Source organism: Strix aluco, chromosome 2 (genome assembly GCF_031877795.1).
Source record: "Strix aluco isolate bStrAlu1 chromosome 2, bStrAlu1.hap1, whole genome shotgun sequence".
In the NCBI taxonomy this organism is placed as follows: Eukaryota; Metazoa; Chordata; class Aves; order Strigiformes; family Strigidae; genus Strix; species Strix aluco.
This window is the reverse complement of record NC_133932.1, coordinates 49,443,715-49,467,038: the sequence shown is the minus strand read 5'-3', so window position 1 is coordinate 49,467,038 and position 23,324 is coordinate 49,443,715. Positions and strand designations below refer to the sequence as shown.

Genomic DNA, 23,324 nt, shown 5'->3' with positions numbered 1-23,324 from the left:
CGCGCTGAGGGGCGGGGGTTGGGGCCGCCGTTAGGCGCTGGGCGGGCCGCGGCAGAGCGGGTGGGTGCTGCCCGCCGGGTTCCGCGTGAGGCTTGCTGCTAATCAACACCGCGGTCGTTTTAAGTCTTATTTTTTTAAAACATACTCCTTTTTTTTTTTTTTTTTTTTTTTTTTTACTGTGCCTTGAAGAGGGCGGGCTCGCGGGCGCAGAGCGGGGCGTGCCGTGGCACCGGGCCCCGATCCCGCCGGCCTCCCCCAGCCCGCGCGGCGCCGGCGGCCGCTCGGCGGGACCCGGCGGCGCTCCCCGGGCCGCGCTCCCCCGAGCGGCGGGACCCGGCGGCGCCGGTTCAGCCACCGCACGGCTGCGCGCAGCCGGGGCACGGGGGGACTCGGCCCGCTCCCCCCGGCCCGTCACTTGGTGGCACTGTAAGGGAAGGGAACGGAGAGCCCTGGTATTTTCTAAGGAGGTTGACGGGAACGCTGCCGTGTGAAGTGAGCCGTGCGCTCTCCACAGGCGAAGAATCAACAGATCTAATTCATCAGAACTACTTTTATCGCTGGGACTGCACAGCCTCAGAGCAGAGAGGACAGTCGGCCTGCGGCGGGGTCCGCGGGCAGCGGGTCAGCTCCCGGGCTGCCCGGAGGCGCCGTGGAGCCGGTGAGGGTCCGGAGAGAGAACCGGCCGGCCGCGGCGCCCGCACCTCCGCGGGACTTGGCTGTAGGTGGCCAGGCGCGGCCCGCGGCTTTCACACCGACCGGCACGGACCGGGCTCTCGCGGGGCCTTTCAGCTCGCCAGCAAAGTGGTGCTGACAGGAGGCACGAGTCGGCAAAGGCGCTGTTAAACGTGCCTGCCTAAAGACTTACCGGAGGCCCCACTGAGATCGCACGAGGGTATGGGAAAACAGTGAAAGTGCATTAACCAGATTATTCATCATTTGCAAGAGTAACACCCAGTCACTCTTTTTTCGCTATCACCTGCTTCTTGATAAATTGCTTCCAAACCAAGGGTATGCGAACTGAAAAACAGGACTCTTTGTTATATGAGACTCGTGAGAGATTGCAGATTTCTGTTTTGAAAGACCAGCAGCCTGAAGTTGCGTGTCTTGCACACCGAGTACAACCCGCCCGGAACCGACTGTTGCTACTAACACGGTTCTTCTGTCACGGATGCGGTGCGAGCGCTGCCTTTCTGTTCCATGGCTGCATCACCAGGCACAAGTGAGGGGCTTGGCGGGTGGTCCCCGTTTGTGGAGGAGGCAGAGAGCAGGCAGGGTGGCAGGCATGGCAGGACGGGGGAAAGGGTCCTCTCAGCTGGCTCACACCCCAGACGTCTTACTGACAAGTCCCGTCCCCGGCTACAGCCCTTGTACCACCAGCCCACCCAGTTCTACGTGTCGACAGAGGAAAAAGTCAAGAGCGTTGTTGCAAAGCTGCTTGTTCATCTGGTCTGGGAAAAAATGCGGAAACCTGGTATGGGCGCATGCTGAAGGTTCAAAAAACAAGATGCCATGAAAAGAATCGCCCCTGGACAGTGAAAAAGGCTGCGCCAAAATACAAAGGTGTGATTGTGACATATAAGAAAAACACCTGCTGAAAAACTGATGTGAACTCCCATCAGTTTCAAGGAAAAAATTAGATTCCCCCAGTTTCTTTTTAGAGCCCGAGATATTGCACCCAAGAACACTGATTTAAGTATATTGCAGGATCAGAGCCAAAGGGATTTCTACTGTATCCAAAACATAAAGTTACTGTATCCAAAACATAAAGTTACAAATTGAGGCCTGGCTTGATTTTTTTCCCAGCGCTTATTTCAATAACTTTTACACCCCAAATTATTTTCATGGATGATACAGATGATTTGTGGATGCAGGCAGATAATTAGTTATGTCTAAATCCCAAATTCATCAAATTGCATAATTACAAATGACAGATGAGATGGACTAGTTTACAGGAATAGGGTTCTAATGACCTAAAATATGTCTTCAAAGATAATAATGGAAAATGAGGGTCCTTTTAGTTCCACCATATGGAAATTCATGTAGTTTTATTATATGAAACTGTTAATTTTGCATTTGCTCTGAATTCTGAGCAGTGCTCCTACAGCATTTATTTACTATTCTGTACTATTCTGATAGAAATTATTTTTTTTTCTGTGTACAGCCTATTGTTGATAAACTGTAAATTGCTTGAAAAAATATCTGGAAGCACGTGTGAACTCATAAATATCACTGCAAGTTCTAAGTTATTAGGAAGAAATTATTCAGTTGAAAATGCTAAGAGAATCCTGAATTTTGTCCAAAGACTAACCTGGAAAAATTACAGGTCAATACTGAATATTATTTGCATTTTCTGTATTTTGCTCCAGAGATTTGACAGGAGAGATAATTTAGAGATACAATTTGGATTGAAATACTTGAGCACATTTAGTAATGTAATCAAAAATTATTAACTCACTGCATTTTAATGTGGAATAAGCAGTTCTTCTTCCCTCTTTTATTTATTATAAACAGAGAATCTTTGAGGCATGGAGGAGGCATTCATACAGGAATTCAAGGAATCTTTCTAGCGAAGGAGGAAATCAAATATTAAAATACAAGAAGAGACTTTGATTAGTTGAACAGTAAAGAAAACTGGTGCCCACTTTGAGCTTTTCCGTCCAGCCTGCAAGAAAAGAGAATATTCAGAAATTCAGATGCAAATAAAAATATGCTATCAGTACAAGTCCAGCTGAGATCCCATAACTCTCTGAATAAATTGTTCAGTTGCATCGCCATGAAGGGATCTTGGGGAACTAGCATGGTTATTTCCTGTAGCTTGTGACTAGACAAGACCTCCATCTCTGGAGAGGATGTGGGGAAAACTTGCCTCAGTCAGATACGTAGCACTCTGTGTGCTTTTGTTAGTACCAGTTCCTGTTGCATGCTAAAAAAGTCCTGCTTGCTGTTTTGCATGAAATTTTCTGTTTCTCCACTTACAAGTAAGATTTAAGGAGGAGATAAACTGAGAATAAGAGCAATGATGCACATGATCTTTTTAGGTAATTCTAGCCATTCTACCCCTCAGACACCAAAGTACCAACCCTCCTAGTGAAAATGCAGATGGATTCAGTCAGCAGGTTGTGCATGGAAGAAGCTGCTGGCTGGGAACAGAAAAGTGAGCTAACCCAGACTTCAGTGCGTATTTCATTATAACAGGCTATTTCAACATCAGTTTATCTTAAAGATGTTTGCTAACCACTTTCCAGCATACATATTGGCATAATTTGAGAAAAACTTGATCCTTTTCAGTACATTTACCACTACTCATTCCCTTGGAGAGAAGTGCAGATAAACAGGCTGACCACTCAAGGATAAAATCCAAGCCCTATGCAAGTCATTAGAGATTTCACCACTGACCTCAGCTACGTCAAGATGACATGAAACCTGCTCAAAGACGAAGAGACTGGAGACCAAAGGAAGAAGCTGTGAAGTACAAGGCCCATCCACAGTCTGATTGATTCACAAAACTGAGTTCTTTTAGAATCTCTTTTACAATATTCTTACCATTCTTATTGATCTTACTTATTCTGAAAAAATACCTCTAGTAATATATAACTAAATAATTGCAGCATAGCCTCTAAGATCTAGGTATCTCAGATATTTTTCATTTTTCTTTTTTTTTTTCTCTGCATTTCCTATTTTTTCATGAAAATATTTTTGATACTTTAGGAAATTTTGTAATAGTGTTTTCTTCTGCCTTGTGAATTTGAAAGCTAACTCCAGTGAACTGCATTCACTGGGCTAACACAATATCAGCATATTTCTGAGCAAGTTAAAGCAGGACTTTCAAAAACAGTCGAAGTGGAAAATGGGGGGTTTTTTGCTGAAACTTCAGCTTCTAAAATCATGACATTTCTGACTTGATAATGAAAGAAACCAGGCACTTTCTGCTCTTACACAACAGTAGGTTTCCTGACAGCATGACTTCCTCATTGTGAAATGCAAAACAAGAACAGTTGACACAACACAAACACTGTTCAGTCTTTCACAGGGAAGTATTCCCCATTTCTGATCCCAGTCAGATCTTTTCTAGAGATTGAAAAAATGTCTTTTAATTAAATGTATGTAGCTAGGCTGAGTCCATTCTTTGCATTCCATTCAGATTCAGTCTCCCTACCAAAAGCCCTATCCTGAAGAATTTCCAGATCTGTAACCCATGAAACAAATCTTAACTGTTCTACTACTAGCTATTGGCAGTTGATTTGCATTTTGGAAATGCTTCTGTTCTATGGGCACCTCCATTTTTGCTCCAATAGAGGGTAAACTGAGCCAGTTAGGGTGTTGGCATAAATCCTACATTACTCTTCCAGGACCCTAGGCACTTTCCACTGTGTGCCAAAGTATTTTCTTGGCTAACAGCAGCCACCAGAATACACATTTCTTTATACAATTCTCTTGTAGTATCATGTTCCATGCTGACCCCTCTGTCTAAATGAAGGTGAACCTCGTAGGTTGTTGGATACACTGAAAATTAAAGTGCGAGTGTTGCGTGAGTGTTTGGGAATCCAGGTTTTCAGGATTGTTATTCTGCAGCAGTAGCATGACCTAGTGTCTTCCCATATCCCAAATCACTCTTGAAATAAGTCAGATTAAGCTAAATGTAAAATAAAGAGTTCTTCACAGTAATCTAAGAATGGACATGATAATTGCAGTTTGGAGAAGAGAGTGAAAAAAAAACCATGTGTATGCCAAAGAATTATACTTCTCTGGGTGGCCTAGCTGGTAGGTCTATAGACACATGTAGTCATCTAGATCAGGATCTGGCTCTCATTCTGCAGCACAGATCTACATCTGTAGTTAACGAAGAGCTGGGCTGGGGATAAATCCTCCATCCTTTCATACTCCAAATCCATTTTGGGAAATTTATCCAGACTGAACTTCATCACACCCACCTCTCTCCTCAGGGATATCCACACCTCCATCGGGAAGGCATCTCAGCCTCCCTGACGGCAGACTACTGGCAGATCCCTCCTGTTCTGAATCACTCCCTTCCTTTGTGCTTCTCCCGGCGCTACCCCTTCCTCTCCAGTCGGGCCGGTAAACCGGGTCGGTTATGGTGCGTGTGTCAGGCTGGGGACTGTCCCAGGCCCGAAGAGCAGCTAGATCTTTCGAACCTTTTTCCATCAGGACGCTCCCACCCAGTGCGTACCGTGGTACCAGACACACGCACCCGCCTCGGGGTTTGATACCGATCATTACTTAGTATTTCAAGAAGGTACCAAGCGTTTTTTTTTTGCTCCACACCGTGCCGAAAGCCGCCGTACTCCCTGAGCGCTGGCCCTGCGGCCAAAGCGGCGCCGCGGCCCCTCAAACGGTGAGGCAGAGCCCCGAGTCAGGCGCAGCCGCGCTCGCTGGGGCGACGACGGGTTCGCTTTTCGGGAAACCCAGGAAGCCGGTGCCGGAAGAGCCCGAAGGCCCGAGGGGCGCCGGGGCGGGCTCCCCGGGCGGGACCGGGGGTCCTCTCGGCCCCGGGGCCTCCAACTTCCCCCCCCCCGCCCCCAGCCCGGTGCCGCGGAGGGCGAAGGGGCGGGGTCTGACCCCGGCGCCCTGCAGCGCCGCCCGGCTCCGCTAGGGGGCGCCACCGCCGAGAACGGGCGGGGGGGGGGAGGGGAGGGGGGTTCGAGTCACGAGACATCCCGCACCAGCTGTTGCCGGCAGGCTGAGGCGAGGTCCCGGGGAGGGGCGTTATCATTGGCCGAGGGCGAGCACCACCGGCGCTCCTATTGGCTCGTGTGCGGGGAGGGGCGGGGCGTGGACGTCTATAAGTAGGGAAGGCGGGGCGGGCGGCAGGCACAGGCCGAGGCGGGGGTACAGTGGCAGCCGCGGAGGGTCGCTTGTCTGTCGAACGCCGCCGGGACATGCTCGCAGCCTGACTGACCGCAGGTGGCCGCCGCGCCCGGGACACGAATGAAGAAGCTGTTGCTCCTCCTGTTCACACATCGGGGACTCGTCAGCCGAGGGGGCCGCAGGGGGAAGCGCCGTCGAAAATGGCCTCGTTCAGCATCCGCGCCGCGCGTCCTGATGACTGCCCTGAGCTCCTGCGACTGATCAAGGTGCGGGGCGGAGGGAGGGCGGCGGCGGGCGGGGGCGGCAGAGTCGTTCCCCCCTCGCTTGAGCGCCTCTCTCGCTGCGCCCTGCCGGCGGGGGGCTCGTCAGGCGCCGGACTGCCGGTGGTGGGCGGCTGGGTTGGGGCAGATCCGCAGGGTTCGGGGGGGGGGGCACCTTTGCCCTTCTGTCTGAACAAAAACAAGCTCTTGCGCAAGGCCGCGGGGGGGCGGGGAACGACCAATGGGGAAGCGGGGGCCCGCGGGAGAGTCCGCTTACACGGCCTTTTCTTCCAGGAACTAGCGAAATACGAGGACATGGAGGATCAAGTGGTGCTAACTGAGAAAGGTATAAAAGCGACGGCAGTTCGGCGGGCTGGTGGCCTGGTGATGGTCTCTGTAGCTCAGGTGCCGATTTGTTCTGCTTTTCTAGAACTGCTTGAGGATGGCTTTGGCGAGCACCCTTTCTACCACTGTCTGGTTGCAGAAGTGCCAAAAGAACAGTGGTCGTCTGAAGGTGAGACTTCCTTGTGCTTACTTTTAGACGCTAAATACACAAGAGGCATCTTGTACTTAATGTTTCCGATTATACATAAGGTCCCACCAGTGCATTGGGGTAGGAGGAATAGGTTAACTGTTAAATGCAGTAACATACAGCGATACTCTGCTGAAGTAGTTGCTAATCCTGGAGGCGTGGGAAGATCAGGTATAACATAATGTACTTGACTCCAGTTAATTAAATGGCTTTTCTTGTTTGACCCTGACTTACCTTTATGTAATCCTGTTGAATCACATTTTTTTCTTTAATTTGTCCCCAATCTTCAGGTTACAGTCTCTAGCTTCGCCATGTACATGGCCCTTCCGTGTACATGGATGGGCGGGGAGGTAACTAAAAGATCCGTTACACAATAAAGTAGATGATCATAATATGAGGTAAGGTCTACAGGGACAAGTGCTATTCCCAAACCTTTACCAAAGACACAGTAGATCAGAAATCTGTTTGCACGCTTCTCTTACAGTATGTGCAGAGAGTTATAGCAGATACGGTTAAAATACTCAAGGTTTAGGTTTGACTGGGCTGCTGTTGGAAAAAAAGTTGGTTTCCCTCTTGAGCCACAGAATTGTAATTGAAACTGCAGCTTTACTTACCTTGACTTTATGGTGCTGAAGGTAAAGAAAACGGCGTGATGCTCTCGGTGGAAGCAGAAGTTGAGGTGCTGGAAATGCTGCTGTAAAGGTGGCCTGTGGGCATGCCTTCTCGCACAGTGTAGTTACTGAGGAATATACATTGGAAGATCAGTGTCCTTGAGAGTTTGATAGACTGTTTTGGTTACTAAGGAAGCAGAGTTGGGGCAGTCATTGAGATTGTGAACTGATGTGTAAAGTTTTTACTTGTATTCCAGAATGGAAATACTGATAAATCAGTAGGGTATGCATTTGTTCGTAGAAAAGAAGGCTTGTGTTCAGCACTTACTATGATACTGCTTTTGAGGATTTCAGGGTACAGCAAGGTTGTGTCAGGTTGATACAAGTTTGTCAGAACTCGTATTTTCAGTTGTGTGCTTACTTGCAAACTTCATTGTTCATTCTAACCTAGTAGCAAATGTCTGCATGTCACAGAAAGAATCTGTATGTTTAAACATGCATGTAAGACTTAATATTTTTGCCTTTTAAATTCAGACTAGCTGAAGTTACACCCTTTGTTTCAGAGCACTGCATCGTGGGCTTTGCCATGTATTACTTCACTTACGATCCATGGATTGGAAAACTGCTGTATCTTGAAGATTTTTATGTGATGGCTGAGTATAGAGGTATGTATTACAGAATTAGATGAGTTGCTTCCTGTAGGGCGTCTTGAAAATTAACAGTTTCTTGTTGTGGTTTTTTTTTTTTTTTAGGACTGGGCATTGGGTCAGAAATTCTGAAGAACTTGAGTCAGGTATGTCTAAGTGATGTCTAAAGAAGTGGAACTGAGGACATATGGCATGGCAGTATTCTTGCTTTTCTGCTAACTGCATGAGAGCTTCCCCTTCAGCAGTACTCAGAGTTAAATTAAAGGAGGTGACAGGACACTAGACAGCTTAAAACATTGTCTAGAGTCTGTTAAACAGTGACAAGTGCTGAAGTGACCGACAGAATGAACTTGATGACTTGTGGTGATACTCAGTTAGTTGCTGAGTAGTCTCACCGGTTCTTACTAGGCTTATCATCTGGGATTGTTGTTTGAAATGTCACGTTGCACACTTTTGCAGGTGGCTGTGAAGTGCCGCTGCAGCAGTATGCACTTCCTCGTTGCGGAGTGGAATGAACCATCCATCAGGTTCTATAAGAGAAGAGGCGCCTCTGATCTGTCCACTGAGGAGGGGTGGAGGCTCTTCAAAATTGACAAAGAATATCTCTTGAAGATGGCAACAGAAGAGTGAGAGATTATTCCAGCAAATAAATTCTTTCTGCGAATATATATGCTCTCTGAATAAACTCCTTCTTGCTTTCTGTGTACAGTTTGTAGTGGAATAAAGTAGTATGGATGCTAATAATGAAAATGCTATGCAGGTGTGGTCATAGAGTAATTGGTACTGTGATCTGGAGTTGAGGCATCTGTGAAGTTGTGTATGTGCTTGTGTGCATCCTTTACCAGTGTGGGCTTGTAATCTTTGTATATGGAAACTTCATTCTTGTAAGTGTCATTCAAATGTGTACAATGTACACACTGGTAGAGTTTGTTTTAATTATTGCCTTTTATAAAAATAAATAGTGTTTTCACTTCATGGCAGTAGTTTTGACTTTAATTCTCAGATACAGTTTTCAGTTAGATAACATGCAAATTAATAAAAGACACTCTTACACACCCATACATTTTCATGTATGAAGCATGATTTGCCACAGTCCCCGAGTGATGAAAGGAGCACTTGTGTGCCTGTGGGACCCAGGGGGTGAGGTTCTGAACCCTTGTGCTGAAGCTGTGTTTAGAGGGGTTTGAGATCAACCTCTGGTTCCTGTGTGGTGCAGAGCACCCTGTCGAGGGAGCACTCTGTGACAGTGAGCTATGTTTGTGTGGCAGTTGGTTCATTTGGAGTCCTTCAGTTAGGCTGCTGATCTCAGCCCTCTAGAAAGCAGCTCCAGAAAAAGGAGCTCATGGTGGTGCCTTCTTGGGACTTCCAGTGAACTGCAGAACTCCTTGGTCATGAGGGCATAACCTTGAAGGTGAAGATGCATCCAGCTGCTTTTCAGAGCCTAAATCACAGAAATAGGTTTGACTGGTCAGGAGTAGGAGAAAGTACTTTTACAAACCACTACAGAACTCCCTCATGTGAGTCTTAAAACATCAACATTGAATGCTGCTGGTAATTGGGTTTATGTACATGGTTTCAGATACTGCACAGAGTTTTTCACATTCTTCAGTGCTGTGTTAAGCAGTAGAATTATCTCAGGTCCTGTGTGTTTAAACCCTTGTATAGCAGTAAGTGAAAACAATGCCACTCATCAACTTTTTAATGGGCTTGGAAATGAACTTATGGACTTTGCAATACTGTGTCTGCCTTTCTCGTAAGTTGATGGTGAAAGTGGATGCATGCAAAATTTACACTGCTCTCCTCTTGCTCTGTAGTAACCCTGCGATAAAAGGCTTATTTTTGCCATCACTGCTTTCATTTCAAAGGAAGGGAAGAGACTTACCCGCTTTGTAACATGCACTGGTTTAAATAAACCAAGGTTTTAAACTAATTTTGACTGCTGCATAAATTGTGTGCCATCTGGAAGATATCTCCTCATCCTAGAGAGTAGTGGTCAGTGACTGCTTCAACCACAGGTAACGCTGAACTCATTTTAAGAAAAAGGTGTTCCTCTGTCCAGTGCCAGCAGCAGGTTGTGCAGGGCATTTAGCATGAAATTATTCTTGTTTTATGCTTTGTTTTTGTTTTTAACTAAGGCGTAGGCAGCAGTGTGCCAGCTCTGCCCAGGTGTGAGATACAGCTGTCAGCTATTGCCTCAGGAATGAGAAGGCCAATACGGGGAAATACAGGAGCTCTTGGAAGAGAACAGGAGGTAGCATATGTCCAAGTGGTTGTCTGGACAAACACAGGCTAGATTGAGCCCAGAATCCGTCACATAAATTACCCTGATTTAGCAGATCAGGTTCTGCATAAGAAACAGACATCTCCAGACACTCCCCGTGTCTGCACAGCACCTCAGCCGCTGTGACAGCATTCATAACACAAGTAGGAGCCTGAGGCTCAAATCCCTCTCCCACCCAAGGGGAACAGAAATCTGGTTTCTTGCTTGACAGCATGTTAACTGCTAGGCTACGAACCGCCCTACTTGCTCTTGCTGAGCCTGTACTCTTCTGTAAATCAGCAGGCCAAAGGAGGTGAGAGTAAGCCTGCCCAATGAACTGGCCTGCTAACTAGAGCTGGAGGTGGTATGGGAAGGATGAGATGGTCTCCAGCACCTCTTGCTGAGCCTCAGGGTGTTGCACCTTCTCACTGGTGAAGCTCTCGTAACTTCACTGGTTAACTCTGTGAGCTGCAGCAACCTACTCGTGCATCTCAGGCCTAGTGGAATCTGGTTTGAAGTTATTTTAAGCTGGTGCTTTTGGCTCTGTATATCAGTCCAGAAGGTGATTACCAGCAGAGCAGTTTAAGAATGTTTTTATTTTCAAATTAACAGTTCATTAGATATCTAGGACAGACCTGCTTAAATCTCAGGCCCCAGACTTCTGGAGCACAATAAGGCTATCAAAGCTGCATGACTGAATAGAACAAGCTTACTAATTAGGCATTATAATCAGAAAAGTAAGCAGTTTGGTCAAATTTTCAATCAATTTAAAAGTGTTTATCGTATCTTGTTCATATTCTTCTGCCAAAGCAGTTTACTATTGCATTTTCTAAACTAATTCTGCTGAAATAGATTCTCATGGAGTCATAGAAAACAAGCGAGGCAGTGCTAAATGAGAAGACCTTTTCTAGCCAACTGTGATAATTTTAAACATTCACACTTGAAAGAAAAAGACTGACCTTTCAAATGTGACTTTCACTGAAATCCTACTAAGAGGTAGGATGTTTAAAACCAGCAGAAATATTCTCACAGTTATTGTACAGTGTCCAGCAGAGTGATGTGGTAACGCCATGGCTCAAGACCAATTTTAAATTCCCTCAATAACTGTCTCAAGCTACCAGGGGACCAAAGTGACTCTGTAACTACAATCAAGACATACAGCTGAGCATTTTCTACGGGTTTAGACACAGGAGAAACCTCACCTGACTTGACTTTCTTCATTTCCAGGATAATGATCACACCACCAAGCTGCAGTATGAGCATATAATCAGGGCTAAGCAGTTCCAGTAGGCTTTGAGCTGGTCACTGGTATCACACCAGCAGAATCCATCAGCACAGGCACTGGGCTTGTGTGGGGCCTGAAGGTATGTCAGCCTTCCACATTACTCTATTTCCTCCTGCAGAGTGCCTGCCTCTGGGGAAAAGTTAGAGAGTGGGTGTTACAACAGTGCTGATAACATCTCTGGGGAGGTGAGGTGCAAAGATCCTCCTAGGTCTTGCTCTCAGGCTCATGACCTGGGAAGTTCTCTTCAAGCCAAACCAGACAGCAGAAGACTTTGGAATTGCAGTGTTTCCGCATTCCCATCGGGTGGGGAGGGAAAGGTGGCCTTGGACATACTTGCAGCTGGAGGATGAGGTGGAGGGCCATACCCGGCTGCAAGAAGGAGCCCCACGCTCACTGCCCCCTCTCTGCTTGGTGTTTTCCTGCTTGCAGGCTCCTGCACAATGATCCGAGCCGTAGCCATAGCGACGGCATGGAAGGAGGCTTTTTTGTCTACATAATTTGAATTAAAACATAATATATGCGAGAAAAACAACCCTTCCCCCTCCCCTTTTCTTTTAAAGAGCCTTTGCTCTCAACATGATTCGAAAAGCCAATGAAAACTTTTCCCCCCAAAGAGCATATAGGTGCTTTAACACGTTCCTGCACATGGTGTTTTGTCTTGGGAGACTTGCCATCCTGGAGCCTGGCCAGCTGAATGCGGAGGTCTCACTGACGCAGCTGCAGGGAAAACACCAGCTACGTATGGAGCAGAGACTCAGAAAACCATTGTGTAACTCACCGCTGCACAGTGTTACCGCAGGCTGGAGGCTAGCCCAGAGATGTGCTTCATGCCTCCCTTTCTTTGACTTGAACAGAAGGGGTATTTCCTTCAGCTTGCACAAGTTTGCTCCTCACAATTTCCCTGGGCTCTCCCTCCGCACGCCCTTGAGGGAGCAAAAGCTGAGTGGAAGGAATGCACGTACAGCCATACACACACACACACGCACATGTGCGCACACACGCACAGGCACACACACACACACAGGCACACACACAGAGGCACAGGCTGACCGATGGCAGCACCGATGAAACCTGCAGTGTGCAGCTGTTTGCCTTGGTTTAAATAATTCAGCTCACGTAACAGACTCAGCTTTGCCCAGTTGTTTTGCTTGCCTGGACAGGATTGCTGAAATGCTTTTTTTTTGGAACTCAGGTTTCAGGGAAGTGGCTGCAATTTAAATAAAGGCATTAGCTGCTATCTGAAACAAAACAGCACATGACTAGCTTGCCTGCCACTAATGTTTAATCTCACTGCAAACTCAAAACAGGCCATAACATCACCATCCAGACACAACTCCCTCCCAGGACTCTTCTTTCTCCCCTCACAACCTGGCTAATTTTTTTCTGTCAAGCCGGTTTGTTAAGTGCAACCTTGATGGAGGTCTTTAGAGCCCATCAGGAGCTCACACTAGTCCCTGTTGGGAATGCATGGAGGAGAAGGTGTAAGGCTGAAGATGGTGGATGTGGGCTCTGGGGCAGGAGCATGGCCCGACACCAGTGCAGCACTGCCAGGTACCCTTCTGTCCCCCAGGCCTCACCCTACTGCGCTCTGACTTTTTCTGCAATCAGAAACGCTCACCATGGTGGATAACAGAGTAAAGCACAGATACACCTCTACCAAAAATGGGGGGCAAGGGGGAATTCCACCTTCAAACCAGTTTCAGTTTCATTTCACAGATTCACTGGATGTCAAAGCAAGAGATTAAAATCCCCAGGGGATAATTAGCTCATGAGGATGAAAAACAAACATGGGTTGCAAAAACTCCTCTAAGTTAAATAGTTTTCTTTATTTGCATTTCGACCTTTGTGTATTTCTATTATTCGCACAGCAGGTGTGAGCTGGTCACATTCGCTCAAATGGAAAAGGCATCTCCATTTTCTTGAGCTCTGTTTCCCTTCTTCACCAAAAGAGGTTAAAAGGACGGTGCTTTGGGAAGCTGAAACCTGGTGGCCGTCCTCTCCTGAAAGTTTGCAGTACAGCATGATGAGGTGGCTTCACACCTTCCAAATCACCTCCCAAGAGCCCACCATGCAGGGAAGGGACATGAACCCCTGAAATTCCTAGTAGAAACCTTCCTTCACCTGGGGTAAAAAGCATGAGAGAGACAGTAGTTTTCCACATGACAGCCCATCGGTGTTTCCAAGTAACATGGATATTGCAGTGGTGTTTTCAAAACACACTGGTAAAAGTGCGCGGTCAGATTTTTCAAAGCTGGTTACTATAATTAGGCACCCAGATAACACTGCAAAGGTACTTTTGAACAGTCTTCCTCTAATTGCTCTCGTGATGTGCAAACTCCAATCTGGGCTCTTTACAGTCTCCCTGAACTTTCACATTTGACCCGTTTAAGTCACTGACATAGAAACACCATCGTACAGCTTGTAAAAAAGGAAACAAAAGGACTCTTAGCTTTGGTCTATAGTCTTGTGCCTTTTGCAATCCGTTCATATGGTAGAATTATGGTTTTTTTCCCCAGCCAACTTCCTACCATGGGCTAACACGGATGTACAAGAACATTTCCCACCACACAGCCTGAATACGATTTAGCTACAGTTGCAGACACATGGTTCTCTTTTTTAAAATTTTTTTTCAGAGTTAATGTGGAGGGAAGGATCAAAATCTGCGTTCACCACTCATAGAGGTAATAACCTCTGTACATAGCTGTAGGTTTGCCATTGGGATAGAAAATATAAAGAAAAAAAGAGGCAGGAGGAGAGGTCTGCAGCAGTGAAGAGAAGCCAGGTACAGGGGCTGACTATGTAGCCTGCCACGGGAAGCCATGCACCCCACAGAGGCAATGGCGTTGAGGGAAATGGTTTAGGCTTCATTCTTTACACGTAAATGTAATCAGAAGAAACTAGAAGACTCTTATTTCGTGAAATCAGAAGCCTCAGAGGTAAATTCCTGGGATACATTAATAATTTCTGGATTATTTTTACCTCCTATTGATCTCATTAGCCAAAACTCAGTGGATTAGCAAGCATGGGATTTAGTGGTATAGGAGGAGGAATTATTTGTTGCTGAAGAGCAACAGGCAGAACTGGCAGATAGAGGCAGCAACAAGTGCTATACTATAGTAATCCAGTTTTAAACAACAACAAAACTAGCTCAGAATTCAAGGGATAGTGGCAGTCAGTGTATGCTGTTCCTTAGCCAGTCAAGGAAGCACACCCATTTTATGTAACTACATATCTCTGAAAGCTGGCAGACTGTAAAAAAGGCTGATAAAACAAAGTCCACCACATTACAAAGTACAGCTGGTCCAAATTATGGTGAAGTGAGGACAAGGTTAAAGAATACCAGAGGCAAAAAACAAAACCTTTTCATAAGCAAATACTCAGGATTTATAGACATCAGTTGATTACCTTCTCAGCACAGGGAAGTAATAAAATGATTCTGCATTTCCATGCTGGGTTTGCCATCACCAAGTTTTGACTGAAATTTGATTACCAAAGTCCTTCAGGGAATCAAAACCCCAAGGCTCCTTTTCTAGACTTTTGGGCTTGGTGTCAACAAGCTATTATTTTCTGCTGTTAAAATCCAAAGCACTTTTCACCCTTGCAGTTCAACGTACTCACATCACTGCTTCACTCCCAGGCAGGACCAGGTTTGCCTCTATGCACCCATAGCCACGTGCCTCTCCAGCACAGTTCAGGCAGCTGGGGCTTCGCTTATACACATTTACGTCTGGTTTCTCAGCTAGGGTATTTTCTGGAATAAGCACAGGACTGTAAGAGTCAAAGTTCCTCTTAACACAGGTCTAAAAGCAAAAAGGGTTCATGAGGTGTAGAGGAGGATGTGACATTATCTCCCGTTTTTTCTTACAGAAGCTGTTGAGCCTTTGGGATCCAAGAATTGATGGACCTTTCATTTAAAATATAAAGCATCAGGTGCTCCTGTTGCAGGAGTAAAGAACGTAGAACAAATCTAAATCCTCCTAAAGCCACGTGCAGCTTGCAACAAAAGGGTTAGAAACACAAGTATGCTGTGGGCTGTGCGGGGCCAGCCCTCGCCGCTTGCTGGGGTCCAGCCCCAGCCCCTCAGCTGGCTGGGCTGCCCGGCTTGCTCCATAGCCCCAGCGTTATGGGGACAGTGGCACTTGCAGCTGGTCCTTCTGTTTCATGATCTTTTCTAAGTTCGGCCATGGTGGTCTTACTTTACACAGTTCCAAACAGCACCCGTATCCTCTCCCTAAACCCATCACAGGCACCACAGTATGTGTTTCTGTGGAGGATCTGTGGGAGCTGGCGTAGGAGGAAGTGGCATGGAGGTGGCCATGAGCAGCTGGAAGCCCTCAACCCTTTGGTGCACAAGAACTTGCCCTGCGCTGGAGGTCCCACCAAGTACTCCATGGGAGAGCTGACTGGGAAATGATCACAGACAACTCCAAGCATCAAAGTCTCATAGCCTCGTCTCTGCTGCTACTGCAGCCAGCAAAACCTGCCCAGCTGCAGCGTGGGGAACATCTTCTGCAGGCTCAGCACCTGCTGACACACCACGGGGACTCATGCTGCCGCCAGTCAAAGCCAAAACAACATCCCTTTCCAGTGAGGCTGAGCCCCAGCAATCTCATGACACAGCAAACAGTATTTGGGAAGAGCCCGGTTTTGTTTAAGACAGCTTCTCTGCAGCGGGGCTGAGCTGTGGCAGATGAGATCTGGTGCCTGCCAGGACATGAAAGCCAGAATCACGGCCGTGGGCTCACTGTGGTCTGTGGTGGGAGCACGATGGAGGAGAAACCCACTGAGGTAAACATGGGAAGATGTGGGGAGCAGGTGTGGATTCACCCTTCCTCAGGCATTTGGGCACCCCACTGGCCAACGGGGAGGCCTGGGCTCACCAAGGGGAGGGAAAGGCTACCAGTGGGTCCACTTCACTGCCAGGCTCCCTCGGCAGCCATCTTACATCCCAGGGAGAGGAAGCTCACCCTTCTTCTTCAGACAAGGAAGTGTCTCATCCGAAGAGACTTTCAGACTTGAACGTGATACACAAAGGGCGTGTTATGGGGCCATGGGCACACACTTGGGTACCTGTCTCACAGGCTGCTTCCTGGCACACTGCATAAAACTTACATCAAGTTTTACAAGCAAAAAAATACAGCACCCTGCAGTCAAACAACAGGCATTCCCCAAACAGCTTTCTGCAACACAGCTGGCATGAAACATAAAGATTTTTTCCAGAGACCCTTTTTGACCAAAACCCTGCAAACTCAGCTACTGCCTAGGCCAGGCAGCTGCCGGCAGTTGGGGCCTGCACACCCATGATTGGGGACAGCACCAGGGTGTCCCCGGGGCCGAGTGAGTACAGCCAGGGGGATGTTCAGGGCTGCCCTTGAATCAGCTCTCACTGCAACACCTGGCAATGACCTCTATGGACATCCGGCAGAGCTGTTGCCATTAACTAAATCTCCTTTTCTTCAGTGTAGTTTATTAAATCACATAGCCTCATAGTTATGTTTGACTTCTTGTATAATGTGTGTGTGCATACGTATGTGAATTCCTCTTCTTTTGCTATGTTAAAGCTATAGTTAAAAGACTTCTCCCACAGAAACATAGTGGAATTTTACTTCTTTCCCAGCAAATGCAGTATCTGAGTGATAACATGAATACATAGTGCGTAAGTTGCACCAGGTCATGACGTGGTTTTTGTGTTCTTTCCATTAAAGGAGTAACAGTGAACTTCTAATGCCCATGCTCGGCTGTGGGATGAGCAGGTTTACGGTGTGCTGGGTGAAGAACTGGCCAAACAGCAGGGATCAAACAATTGTAGTGAATAGGCCTACATCTAGCTGGCAACCAGTCACCAGCAGTGTTCCTCAGGGCTCAATTCTAGGGTCAGTTCTGTTCAATATTTCTATTGAACTATTCAATGATCTGGATTCAGGAGTTGAATACACCAAGTTTGCTGATGATACCAAACCGGGAGGTGCTGTTCACTCTCTTGAGGGACGAGAGGCCTTGAAGAGGGATCTAGATAGATTGGAGAATTGGGCAATGATTAACGGGATGAAATTGAACAAGTCCACATGCCGGATTCTGCACCTAGGACAGAGTAACACCGGGCACAAGTATAAATGGGGAGAGGTGTGGCTGGAGAGCAGCCCTGCAGGAAGGGATCTGTGGGTGCTGGGTGCCAGCAGGCTCAATGTGAGTCAGCGGTGTGCCCTGGCAGCCAAGAGGGCAAACTGCACCCTGGGGTGCATCAGACACAGCATAACCAGCTGCACAAAGGAGGTGATTATCCTGCTGTATTCAGGGTTGGTGCAGCCTCACCTTGAGGACTGTGTTCAGCTCTGGGCCCCACCATTTAAGAAGGATGTGAAGGTCCTTGAATGTGTCCAGAGTAGGGCAACAAAGCTGGTGACAGGGCTGGAAGGCATGTCCTGTGAGGAGTGGCTAGGGACTTTGGGTTTGTCTGCTTTGGAGAAAAGGAGGCTGAGGGGCGATCTCATTGCTCTCTACAGGTTCCTGAGGAGGGGAAGTGGAGAGGGAGGTGCTGAGCTCTTCTCCCTGGGATCCAGTGACAGGACACATGGGAACAGTTCAAAGCTGCATCAGTCAGGGGAGGTTCAGAATGGACATTATGAAGCATTTCTTCACTGAGAGGCTTCCTAGAGAGGTGGTCAATAACCCATGCCTGTCAGCGTTTAAGAGGCATTTAGACAAGGCCCTTAACAATGTTTTAAGTTTTAGACAGCCCTGAAGCGGTCAGGCAGTTGAACTAGATGATCATTGTAGGTCCTTTCCTGCTGAGCTATTCTATTCTATGCTATGCTATGCTATGCTATTCTATTCTATTCTACTCTATTCCATTCCATTCTATTCCACTCCATTCCATTCCATTGAAGACTACAGAAAAGTGTGTTAAAGACACTAAACGCCGCATTTATGTATAAAGTAATTTATTCTAAGTGTTTTATTCTTTAGACAAGCAACTGCACTATTAGAGCATTAAATAAGAGACTTTTACAACCACCAGTAACAAGTGCATACTATAGCCTTGGGAACTGTTGTCCATTGCAACCAAGTGCCATGTTTTGTGTGCCCTTTGCTCAGCTGAGAAAGACACGCTACACCCAGCAGCCCTGGCATGTCCCCAGCTGCATCCTAGCGGGCGAGGAGCTGGTCCCTGCAGCAAGGACCAGCAGCCCTAGAGTGCTCTGGCCCCAGTCAGTACCTGCCAGCTGCCTCCCTAGAGGTGTTACAGGGCTTTTTGGCATGGGAGGAGAGCCCACATCCCGCTGAGCCCTGTGGCAGGGCTGACTAATGGCAGAGGCGTGTCTCCAGTGCAATCCTGTTTGCTTACAGCAAGCCCTCTTTTCCTGGGGGGCAGGGGGTGGCTGAGTGCCACTTGGGCATTTTTTCTTGCCTTTCATTTTGGAAAAAGGGCAGGTGGCCCTGCAGCGAGCCCCTGGGCCACCCATGTTGCCCTGGCATGCAGCGCATGGGGTCTCAGCATCGCCTCAGGATCACCTTCCTTGGGCCATCACCTTGCAAGTGGCCTTGGCACAGCCTGACACCACGAGTTCGCACCAGCACTGCCTGCAATACCAGCTTCCTGCAAGTGAGCCCTAAAAATACCGGTTGGGCATCCGACACCTGCCAGTTTCTTTTTAGTCAGAGGCTTCACGACAGTTTTATCTGTCCTTTCCTGCCCTGCAACAACCCCTCATTTCACTGACTCATCTGAACGTAAATAATGCCCAGGTAACTCGGTGCTCAGGAGGAAATCCTCACCTCTGCTGTGGCTGCTAAAAGGTTATGAGACACAGCTGTAACCTTCAAGCATGCACCAGGAAAAAAATCTGGCACACTTTTCAGCAAAGCATTTAATAACATTTATTAATCCAAAACCACCACTGGACTGGGATTGTCATATGATATATTACTCCAGGGTGCCTACTTTTCATTAAGATAATCGATGGCTCAGGCTTGTTAATCTATAAAGAGAATTAGGGCACTGTAATTGCACAGGCATGCTTGGAGAGGCCCAGATAGCTGCTTCTTTGCTATAAGCACAATTTTGCTTGTCTCTTCCTTGTTTTTTTTTCTCTTTTTTTAAGGACAAATTAAACAGATCAGATGAATAAATCAATGGCTAAATCTCTATCCCAGGAGAAGCAAGCAGCTCTTCTGTATGCCTTGCCACAAGTAAGTTATTCTCTATGAATTTTTTTAAAACGTCACATTAATTCCCTTTTCCTGAAGCCAAAATGTTTGAACGTCGAAATGTTTAAAGAATACATTACCTACAGCAATCAAAAGAAAACTCATTATGAAATATGCGCTTGAGCGTTGCCTTTCAATCTAATGATCCAATCTAATTCTCACATTTGTTATGAACATACCGTTGAAAAAAATAAATCCCTCCTAAGGAGGTGAAAAACTCTCCTAGGAGATTTATCAGTAGGCAGGGTTTCTCCTCTGCACACAAAGTAGCACTCAGTCTCTGCTATTCCCTAACACACAAGTAACATAAAGACCCTTTGCAACTACAAGGGTACATTAGGAAAAAGTAATTATAACAAGATTTATGGGGCTATGTAGCACCTTGAGTGAAATCAGGGCTGTGTTGTTGCCTGCCCATCTCCAGCCTTTTGCATCCCAGAGAAAAAAGTTTTCCTCTTACACAGCTGTAAGTCACCCACAAAAATATCCCTTAAGCTTTAATGTGGGGAGGAGTGTGGCCTGCCTCCAAGTGTACTGCTGAGCTGGGAATAGGAAAGGGGAGAAAGGAGAGGTAGGAAACCAGTCCTTACTAGTGGGGGTAGAAAGTCAATAACAGAGAGCACGCATAAAAAAATCTGCCATAGTTCCTCTGCATGCTTTCACTGTGTCCTGGCTGATCACAGTGCACGCTTTTGCTCTCTCTTGTTCTGATGATTCTTTTTTCTCTGGTTTGTCATTGCCATAGTCCCCACACTCAGCACAGAGGGAAGGTCAGGTCCAAGGAGCTCACCTGCCCAAGGGTACCACCACATCCCACCAGTCAGGACAGCTATCCCCTATACCTACCTTCACATGAGCAGGAAATTGAGCATTAGAAAAACAAATGCAATGCCAATCTCTTCGTAAATAAACACTCATATCCTTCAAGTAGGACGCTTTTATGCAAGGCATGCGGTAACACCCTTTCAGATGGTTTTGGCTGCAGGGTGCCAAAAGCGAAGCTGTTGTTGCCAGGCTTTTAGGGACAGCCACCCAACCTGCAGCCTCTCCCGTAAGGGAGGAGAGGCTGCTGCTGCACCAGCATGGGGAGAGAACCTGCACGCACCCACGTCAGCACTGGGTGATGTGCCACGGCCCCACACACCACGTGTTTAGGAATAACGGCTCCAGGGGTATCAGGAGTCCTCCAGACATGCCAGTGCAGAGCCAAGGCCCCCTGTACTGGGACAGATGAGGCCAGCACAGCCATCACTGCTAAAAATTAACCTGGCTCAACACCTTGACATTTAAAATAAATTTAAAAAACAATGAGAACACTGTTCTCCAGTTCTTAATTGACCAGGTTTTAAGGAAAGACTGTCTCAAAATCGGTGATAAAAGCTTTTAGCGGTAACCACACATGAGAAGGAGTTTGAGGAATCCATAAATGAGAAACCTTGAAAGCAGGGGCAATGAGGTGTCAGAATTCCTCAAGAAAATAACTGAGATGAGAGAAAAATGTTTGGAAGACCTCAGCAGGACCCGCGGGCCAGGGAGGTGTGCCAGGCAAAGCCAGGAAAGTCTGCCAGAGAGGGGTCACAAACAAAGCGAGAGGAGAAAGGGGAAACAAGTTGGTGCAGAGAATTAAATCAACAATCAAGTATGGAAATGTTACTGGACCTTCTGCCTAGGGACCACAGCGTTGAGTTTCTGCGGATGTGGGCAGAAAGGGTCCCTGTTTTCCAGTTGGGAGGGACAGTTTTGAGCTCTCCGATGCTCTGGGACCATCCCTCCAGGGCTGGCAGGTGAGCTGGGTGGTTCCCACGATTCTCCTCAGCCTCCCTACAGGCAGAGCAGGTTTTCAGCTACAGAAGAGGGGAGAAGTTGTGTGCAAATAAAACTGCTCCCCTCATGCCTTTCACTCCGCAGGAAAATACAAACACAGGGAAGTCCTGCAGGATTACTAATTAAAATTACCACTTCACCCTCCTTAAGGGTTATGATTTTCTTTACAGCAGTTTACTTACAATTGATGGCTGAGTTTATACATAGTAGCTAACCCTGTAGCCTTCCAAGACAAAAATCAAACTCGGAGCACAGGACGTTCTTAGCTCAGAGACTTGTGGCCTGAGGTATGTAGCAAGTTCTGTACATCTGTGTCACACCTTAGCTTACCCACCAGGAACCTAAAATCACTTGGGTTTTTTGCTCCCATAGTTCTGTTACTTTTGTGTGTGAGTCACCCGTTAACCCAGGGCTGAGGGTGTTTTTACACCACTGTTCCTCTAACATTCCTCAAACAACAGAGTCTCCTTAGCAGGCTAACCTCATCTACAAACAGAATAGTGTAAAAACAAGAATGCTAAAAAGCAACTGGTAAAGTATCTGGCTTTTTAAAGAGTTTGAGAAGGGTCATGGTAGTAAAAGAGGATGCACTCACATTTATGTTGAGTTACCTCTTTTTTCCACAAGCTAAGACTTCTTCCCCTTTACTGTTTTCTTCTTGGTCAAAACACGGTTGCTGATTTTAGCATGTGTGTGTTTTGCTCTCTTGTACAAGGATAGATCATGCTGATCTTATGCCATCAAGACAAAAGTACAGCCAAAGGTTGTTTGGCCCCAGGGACATGCCCTTGTACAGTTGGATGCTGTGCAAAAGCTGCTAAATGACAGAGGACTCCAATATTATGTATGAATTGGCTCACTCTCTGTTTTGGCAGAGATGGGGGAGAGCCGAGCAGATGCACATTTCCTTCTTCCATCAGCCAGTAACAGCTCATCTTTTTTATTGTCAGATGGACCTGGAGGCAAGCACAGGAGGGATAAACACCACAGACTGTGCCTCACTGGTGTCCCACCAAACCACAGACAGAAAAGTAAGTCCTTTACCACCGTTAACAGCTCAGTTTTCTCCAGAATCTTCACTCAGTTTAGCGTACAAGGGGTTGTGCTGAGCCCCAAGCCTGCCTGGGCTTGCTGGCGAGGCTGCTGTGCAAGCACCGTGCGTGGCACCGCGCCGGGGGCCAAGGCTGACTCACTCGCAGCTCCTGATGCCATTCCTCATCTCTGGCAGGATATGGAAAATGTGTCAAGCCTGGCACACGATAGTAAACATATTCCTTTTGGCTGGCTTTGGTGCTTTTACCAGCCCATTTTGGTTCAGGCAGTTTGCAAACGATGCTTCTAAGACAAGATCGAAAAACCCAGTGGTGCGGCTCCTCAGTAAATGCAAAGATGACTTCAGGGTGCTGTGTTAAATAACAAAACTTTTTTTTTTTTTTGTACAACGCCAAAGTATCAGCGGCAGTGCGCAGTGCTTTGAACGGAGGTTACCTTTATGATTCACAGCATGAATGAGCACTTAGTGGGTGCATACAAGAGCGCTGTACGAATCAGGAAATGGCTCTTTCAGGTCTCCTTACAAAAGGAAGTGAGTCTGAAGCTTACTAAATTTACAGAGAGGACGTTTGTGAATTTAATCTAGGGCAGGGGAGGGGGGGAAGGGAAGAATCCCTTTTCTTTCACTGTGGGTTGATACATGAACTCTGCAGGTTTCTGTATGCAATTTGTAACAACAAAAAAGGAAAGTAAAGGGGCTAAAACTGTGGCAGTGAGGGCTGTCTCCACATGACCCTTAGCTGGTGCGTGCGTACAGTCACGAAGACTATTCTGGCTTCCTGCTTCAGTGTTCCCCCCACATCCCTGGAAAAATGAGC

At 47.0% G+C, this 23,324-nt stretch overlaps 1 protein-coding gene and 4 long non-coding RNA genes across 6 annotated transcripts; 2 read left to right on the top strand and 3 right to left on the bottom strand.

Annotated features, from left to right (window-relative positions):
* The first annotated feature begins 189 nt into the window (after positions 1 to 189).
* Positions 190 to 4,665, top strand: LOC141919325 (uncharacterized). Its single transcript, XR_012621931.1, has 2 exons — positions 190 to 1,560; positions 2,512 to 4,665. It is a non-coding gene; the product is annotated as an uncharacterized LOC141919325 (long non-coding RNA).
* On the bottom strand, positions 2,460 to 5,553 carry LOC141919323 (uncharacterized). The gene is made up of 2 exons (XR_012621930.1): positions 4,932 to 5,553; positions 2,460 to 2,662 (listed from the first exon to the last, which is right to left on the bottom strand). It is a non-coding gene; the product is annotated as an uncharacterized LOC141919323 (long non-coding RNA).
* A 267-nt stretch (positions 5,554 to 5,820) lies between these two features.
* On the top strand, positions 5,821 to 8,851 carry SAT1 (spermidine/spermine N1-acetyltransferase 1). Of its 2 annotated transcripts, XM_074814645.1 has the most exons (6): positions 5,821 to 6,092; positions 6,381 to 6,432; positions 6,517 to 6,600; positions 7,793 to 7,894; positions 7,982 to 8,022; positions 8,336 to 8,851. In XM_074814645.1, the coding sequence occupies exons 1-6, from the start codon at positions 6,027 to 6,029 to the stop codon at positions 8,504 to 8,506; spliced, it is 516 nt and encodes a 171-aa protein (XP_074670746.1). In that variant the 5' UTR covers positions 5,821 to 6,026; the 3' UTR covers positions 8,507 to 8,851. The 2 variants fall into 2 exon arrangements, with proteins under 2 accessions (XP_074670746.1, XP_074670745.1); XM_074814644.1 differs by having other exon boundaries at positions 6,381 to 6,600.
* A 331-nt stretch (positions 8,852 to 9,182) lies between these two features.
* LOC141919322 (uncharacterized) lies at positions 9,183 to 12,380 on the bottom strand. Its single transcript, XR_012621929.1, has 3 exons — positions 12,200 to 12,380; positions 11,339 to 11,550; positions 9,183 to 9,317 (listed from the first exon to the last, which is right to left on the bottom strand). It is a non-coding gene; the product is annotated as an uncharacterized LOC141919322 (long non-coding RNA).
* An 848-nt stretch (positions 12,381 to 13,228) lies between these two features.
* Positions 13,229 to 20,776, bottom strand: LOC141919320 (uncharacterized). Its single transcript, XR_012621928.1, has 2 exons — positions 20,476 to 20,776; positions 13,229 to 13,542 (listed from the first exon to the last, which is right to left on the bottom strand). It is a non-coding gene; the product is annotated as an uncharacterized LOC141919320 (long non-coding RNA).
* Positions 20,777 to 23,324: the final 2,548 nt, after the last annotated feature.

What these genes read in the sequence shown, in the direction of transcription:
- SAT1 (XM_074814644.1), top strand. Translation starts at nt 6,027, where the DNA reads ATGGCCTCGTTCAGCATCCGCGCCGCGCGTCCTGATGACTGCCCTGAG. An exon ending in AGCTCCTGCGACTGATCAAG is followed by an intron (nt 6,093 to 6,380) that starts GTGCGGGGCGGA and finishes CTTTTCTTCCAG; the next exon opens with GAACTAGCGAAATACGAGGA. An exon ending in AGAACAGTGGTCGTCTGAAG is followed by an intron (nt 6,601 to 7,792) that starts GTGAGACTTCCT and finishes CCTTTGTTTCAG; the next exon opens with AGCACTGCATCGTGGGCTTT.